The 6000-nt window shown below is 36.4% G+C and overlaps 1 protein-coding gene across 1 annotated transcript in view; it reads right to left on the bottom strand.

Moving 5' to 3' along the window:
• LOC132433968 (cilia- and flagella-associated protein 54) overlaps positions 1 to 6000 on the bottom strand; it is a 216771-nt gene that overhangs the window by 165773 nt on the left and 44998 nt on the right. Inside the window, exons 15-16 of the mRNA XM_060025420.1 lie at positions 412 to 540; positions 1 to 47 (exon numbers count right to left, since the gene is read on the bottom strand). The exon at positions 1 to 47 is cut by the window's left edge and continues 80 nt beyond it. Of these exons, the coding sequence (XP_059881403.1) occupies positions 1 to 47; positions 412 to 540 (176 nt within the window). The remainder of the gene's footprint in view (positions 48 to 411; positions 541 to 6000) is intronic.

Raw genomic sequence — 6000 nt, 5'->3', positions numbered from 1 at the left:
TTCGGTGTGACTGGTTTGCACATGTCTGCATCTATACCGTGGGTGTGCTTCGGCAGAATTGAAGTAAAAATTAAAAAGGCATATGGTTATCAAAACATACTAAAACCAGCTCTGTCTTATTATCATTCAGGTTATCACTTTACTCTTAGCCATTAAAGTCTGCTCACTTCTCAACTCTTTGCAATCTGGCTTACACACTAAGAAATCTGCTTTTCAAGTTCACCAGCAGCCTCTTCAGTGACAGATTCAAAGACTCCTCACACTCCTTGATTTCTTCTGGGAAAAAGGGAATATATTTCTGGCCTATGAGAGGGAAGCCACCACAAACCGTGCTTTACTTACCTATTTGCAACGCCAGCCCTCTTCCTAGTTAAGTAAAATAAACCTAATGTAAGAGTTTCTCATTCTCACCGTGGCATAGCAATGGTCAACCACTGATGATCCATTTGGCAAAGCAGTTAACATGCAATTCAAATTTATCCCACCAATGGCTTTTTCAAGAAGTTCATAGGCCAAAAATAACTGTTCCTCAGGTTTTTTCTAAAGGAATTTTATAAACAAAACAGAAAAATTAAATTTAAGGGAAAATCATATACAACACTTCCCAACTTTTTAACAATAATTCAAAACCAAATAACAAATTTAAATAGCCTATCCAAGATCAATGACATATTTCTTACTAAGTATATTTGCTTTTGATTAAACGTGCAATACTATTAATAAAGGTAAAATAATAAATACAGTTCATCATTTTTCCAAATATTAATTAAACTTTTCAAAAACATGTATATAACTTCCTTTTATGGTTTTCAAAATCCTGATGGTACCAAATGTACAGGTAAATCTTAAAAATCTAACTCATAATTTGTCATTTTCACATACTTTATTTTGAAAGTTAATTTTTTTGGAATCTCTGAGCTGGAAATCTAGACTTGGAGGCCATCAAATCCAATGGTCTACATTGTGATTTTCAAAAACTAAATAACTTCTATTATAATTATCCTCACAGAGAGACAAATACAGAGAATAACATAAAGAGCAACCAGCTTTGTTCAAACTTCCTAATTTTGCATTTTTTCTTCAGAAAATGTTTAGGAAATAAAGCAAACACATACATGCAGATCACTGAAATCCCCTGTATAACTGTTTATAGTGACTCTCCTCTTCTCTGCCCCTAGAGGTAGTCACTGTCCTTGAATTTGGTTTTTAACCATTCTTTTGCATGTTTTTAAACTTTTACTACATGTGTATGTGTCCATTAACAATATACAATATCACTTTGCATATTTTTAATTCTCTTGTAAAATTCTGCAGTTCGCTTTTTTCACTCAACCATATGTCACTGAAATCTTCTCCTGCAACTCAGTGTGTCAGTCAGGGTTTAGTTAGGAACACAGAGCAACTCGAGGTATTGCAAGCAGAAAGGGATTTAATGCACAGAACTAGAAGTGTCCATCACTGCTGGAAGGCCTGGGAGAGCAAAGATCAAGAAAGCTGCCAGTGATGAATTTACAGGAATCTAAGAATACAGGAGGCAGGTGACAACCTCAAGTGTCTACCACGCTGAAGCAAGTGAATTGCAAGGGCCTGCTCAGCGAGGCTGGTCAATTAACTTCTTCCATCCGCCACTGCAGAATAAGAACTCTCTCTTCCCTTGTGTATTACAAATTCATGCAAATGCCCCTCACTGGAAGACTAACCTAGAACCGTATGGAAATGAGATGGTGGGAAATGTAGTTCCAGGTTTTCCCCCTGTAGTGTGAAGGTGACTCTAGACGTGGATGGCAATGATGCCAGGCTGATTCTAGTTCAAGCCCACTTTAGCTCACTCACCTTCACTGCTACGATGAAATGGTGTTGTGCTGAGGACTACATCACAATTCACTTATCCACTCTTCTGCTGATGGACATTTAGATTGCTATTACTAAAAGTGTGCAACGTATTATACTAGTCTGATACTTCCTTTACAGTCCTTATACCTTTCCTTCTGCTCTTCTTTTTTCACACAGCTGTCTAAGGCCCCTAGGACATTTTGATCAGAAGAATGACAGATATCTTTAAGTTGTTACATCGATATAAAGGGACTGCTTTTCATCTTTTACCATAAGTGTAACAGTCATTAAAGGTCTTGAATGATACCCTTCCTGGGATACAGAAGTTCTCTTCTATTCCTAACTTGTTAAGAGTTATTTTTTAAAAGGTGGTTGTTGAATTTCGTCAAATGCTTTTGTTGCAGCTCTTTATCTAGTGAGGTGGTTGTTATTTTCTCCTTTTCATCTGCTAATGTGGTGTACTGCATTACAGATTTTCTAATGTCAACTCATACTTGCATTCTGGAATATACATAACTTGATTACACACATTAAATATATATATATATAGACATGAATCTCCATTCAAGAATCACTGGCTCATAAACAACAAGCTCCTACCGTATAGCACAGGGAACTATATTCAATGTCCTGTGATAAACCATAATGGAAAAAAATATGAAAAAGAATATGTATATGCATAATGAATCACTTTGCAATACAGCATAAATTAACACAACATTGTAAATCAACTATACTTCAATAAAATTTTTTTAATTAAAAAAAAAAAAAAAAGAATCACAGGCTCAGGGAGAATCACAACCCAAATAGTGTAAATTTGAAAAACGGACCTACATGAGGGCAGGTCCAAATTATTAGGAAGAGAGACTTTCTCCCGTTTACTCCACTTTCAGTACCCAAACTGAGAAACCTGAAACTGAGAAACCTCCCTACCAAATAGGCAGATATTTTTCTGGTCGACGGTTTACTAAGATGAGTCTTGTAGGCTCTGACTAAATGTGTGAGTCTGAGTTCCAAGCCCCATCCTTCATGTGCCCAAGGCTCATCTCTTGTCCCTAAATGGTTGTTAATCTAAGTTTCTTTGTAACTGAGCCCATCAACCTACTGCAGCATCTATTCATAAACTTACCATTTTGGTTTTCAGTTCCCCTTTCTATTTTGGCCCCTGGAATTTACCTTACTTTCTTGTGAGCTCTGTGGTGTACTTAAGGATATTTGCTCAATTCTGTCCAAAATTTCTAGGTGTTTTGTAGGAAGAGGGTTTTCAGGTCATCTAGTTTTCCATTTTGCCACAAACAGAAGCCTCTAAGGATACCTCTTAACACCAAGGAGCTTCAAAGACCCCACACACATACCCACATTCTAACACTGTCATCATCATCACCACCATCATCTTTGTCATCATCACAGCTAATACTGAATTAAAACACGTTCCAAGTATTGGGCTAAATGCTTTATATGGACTAATTTTTAAATTACCATAATCCTATGAGGTACTTATTAATTATTAAAACTTTATAACCCATTTGTCAAAAATAGCCATGTATTCAGTAAAACTTTAAAGTAAGTTTTTTAAAAATATAATCACAATAGCACCTTATATATGTTTTAAATAGTTGCACGTATACATGCAAGATATAAAATTTATCCCACCTGCAGACTCTGCTAGGTGAGCATATGGATTTTGGACTCTCCTTACAATAAATTCTCACTCTTCCCCACTTCACTCCCTTCCAAATAGGTCTGAGACTCTAGGTTGAGATTTAGTGCCCTTTGCGAAACATAAGGGAAAAACTGAGTTGCCACCATGTGCCGGTTACTGGTTTCCACAATGTTACCAACAGCTCATTTGAACTGTATCACTTAAATACTACCAGTAGAATAGATACTATTGTTATAATTTGACAGATGAGGACACTTATATTCAAACAGATTAAATAGTTTATTCAAGATCACACAGTCAACATTAAAGTCAGGATTCAACTCCAAGTCTCCCAATACCAACTGCTATGCCCTTAGACCACACCAATGAATCACCCTTATTCCACCTACCACATGCCCCAGTACAGCTGAGCAGGTAGTGTATGGCACAGGAGTCATCATAGACTTATATATTTATGTTGATAATTTCCCAGCAGAGGGCAATAAATCATATCAAGGAAAGGGTGCATTTTTCTAATTTAAACACAGTAGCAATAGTTCATAAATGGTTTTCAGTTTCTTCATGGTCATCTTCTAAGAAATCCATTTCATTTAGTGCTTTTAATTGCCAGAATGTTTCCATCCAAGCCAAAACCTAGCACTTTGTAACACCTACTAGTATTCCTATTCCTGCCCTATGAAGCTTCAAAGAATAAGTGCTAGTCCGCTAAGCCAGTAATTCTTACATTCTTGTTTCCCTAAGAATCTACCTGGCAAACGGTTAAGAACCTCACACCTGAATTATAAACTTTTAAGAACCTCACACTTGAAATTATGATTCAATACGTCTAGAATGGGAAATAGGAAGCTACATATTTAGCAAGCACTGTAAATGATCCCTGGAAAAACCATTGGCAGACAGCTTTTATGCCCCCTCAATCTCTTATGCAGTTCAAACATTCTCTGTTCCCAATTTAAGACTTCTCAGCTCTCTCTCTTTAGAAGACACAATACAGCATAAAGAACTCAAAACTGCATTCTCTGAAACCTATTATTAGAAGATGAACATTACATTCAAGAAAGTAAATTCAGAATGCTCCCCCAGTCCTCTGGTACATTCAGGATATTTTATTTGTCCCCAATTTCTTAGGACTTGCATTTTTCATGTATTAGAAGAAAATACTTTATACAAATATCCTGAAGACACTTTTTTTTTTTAATCAAGAGGCAGCATAGCATAGTGGCTAAATGCCTGAACTTTGAAGGAAACACACCTAAGTTCAAATCCATTTACTGTGCAACCCTGATCAAGTAGAATGTAGTAGTGAAAATGATCACTATGACTACACAAATCAACTTGAGTCAATCTCACAAACACAGTACTGAGATTAAAAAATGAGCTGCAGAAGAATACACAGTGTATGACACCATTTACATAAATTTAAAAACAGTACTCTACTGCTTAAGGATACAAACATATGTAATAAAAATACTAAAATGCCTGAAATTTATCATCACTCTTTAGAAGAGCAGTTACTCCTAGGTAGGGGGAAAGACAATGTGAGCAGGAACAGTTAGTGGAGGAGTTGAGTTTCAACTGTACTAGCTATGTTTCATTTCTTAAAAGAGTGATGGGGGAATGACTCTTCATTATAATATTCTTTATAATTGTATGTCATATGTTTCAAATCAATTTTTCAGAGAAAACATAGTAATCATGAGGATTAACATTTAGCAACAGGAAAAAGTGCTGGTGGATTCATGTTAAGAAAAAACATTAGAATGTTACTATGTTAAAAATGTGTCTTCTCAGAGCCTAAATCAATGCATGCCATAGAGCAGGCTCTCGATAGAGATTTGTTGAATTAATGAAAGAAAACAGATTATTGTGTTTTGTATTAGACTAAACTTTACATACAAACTTAATAAAACAGCAGTAATAAAAAAAATTGTGAAAAAGAGGGCTTCCCTGGTGGCTCTGTAGTTAAGAATCTGCCTGTCAGTTCAGGGGACACAGGTTCGAGCCCTGGCCCGGGAAGATCCCACATGCCGCAGAGCAACAAAGCCCATGCACCACAACTACTGAGCCTGTGCTCTAGAGCCCGTGAACCACAACTACTGAGCACATGTGTTGCAACTACTGAAGCCTGCAGGCATAGAGCCCGTGCTCCGCAACAAGAGAAGCCACCGCGATGAGAAGCCCGCGCACTGCAACAAAGCGAGTAGCCCCCGCTCGCCGCAGCTACATAAAAGCCCACATGCAGCAACAAAAGACCCAACACAGCCAAAAATAAAATAAATAAATAAATATTTTTTTTAATTGTGAAAAAGACTAGTAGAAAATATAGAAAATGATAATGTTTAGGTCCATATAGTGAAATTACAGAATTTTTTCTTCATGTTTTAGTACCTTGAAATGCCCTCAAATGTTAACACAACTTTTGTAAGTTAAAATTATAGTTTTTTAATTAATCAGGTAAACCAAAATATAGATCACTGGCTTCCTCTCTAGAAAAGTATTTTTCA

Source organism: Delphinus delphis, chromosome 11, assembly GCF_949987515.2.
Source record: "Delphinus delphis chromosome 11, mDelDel1.2, whole genome shotgun sequence".
NCBI lineage: Eukaryota > Metazoa > Chordata > Mammalia > Artiodactyla > Delphinidae > Delphinus > Delphinus delphis.
Note: the sequence above shows the minus strand (reverse complement) of the source record. Positions and strands in the feature narration are given on the sequence as shown.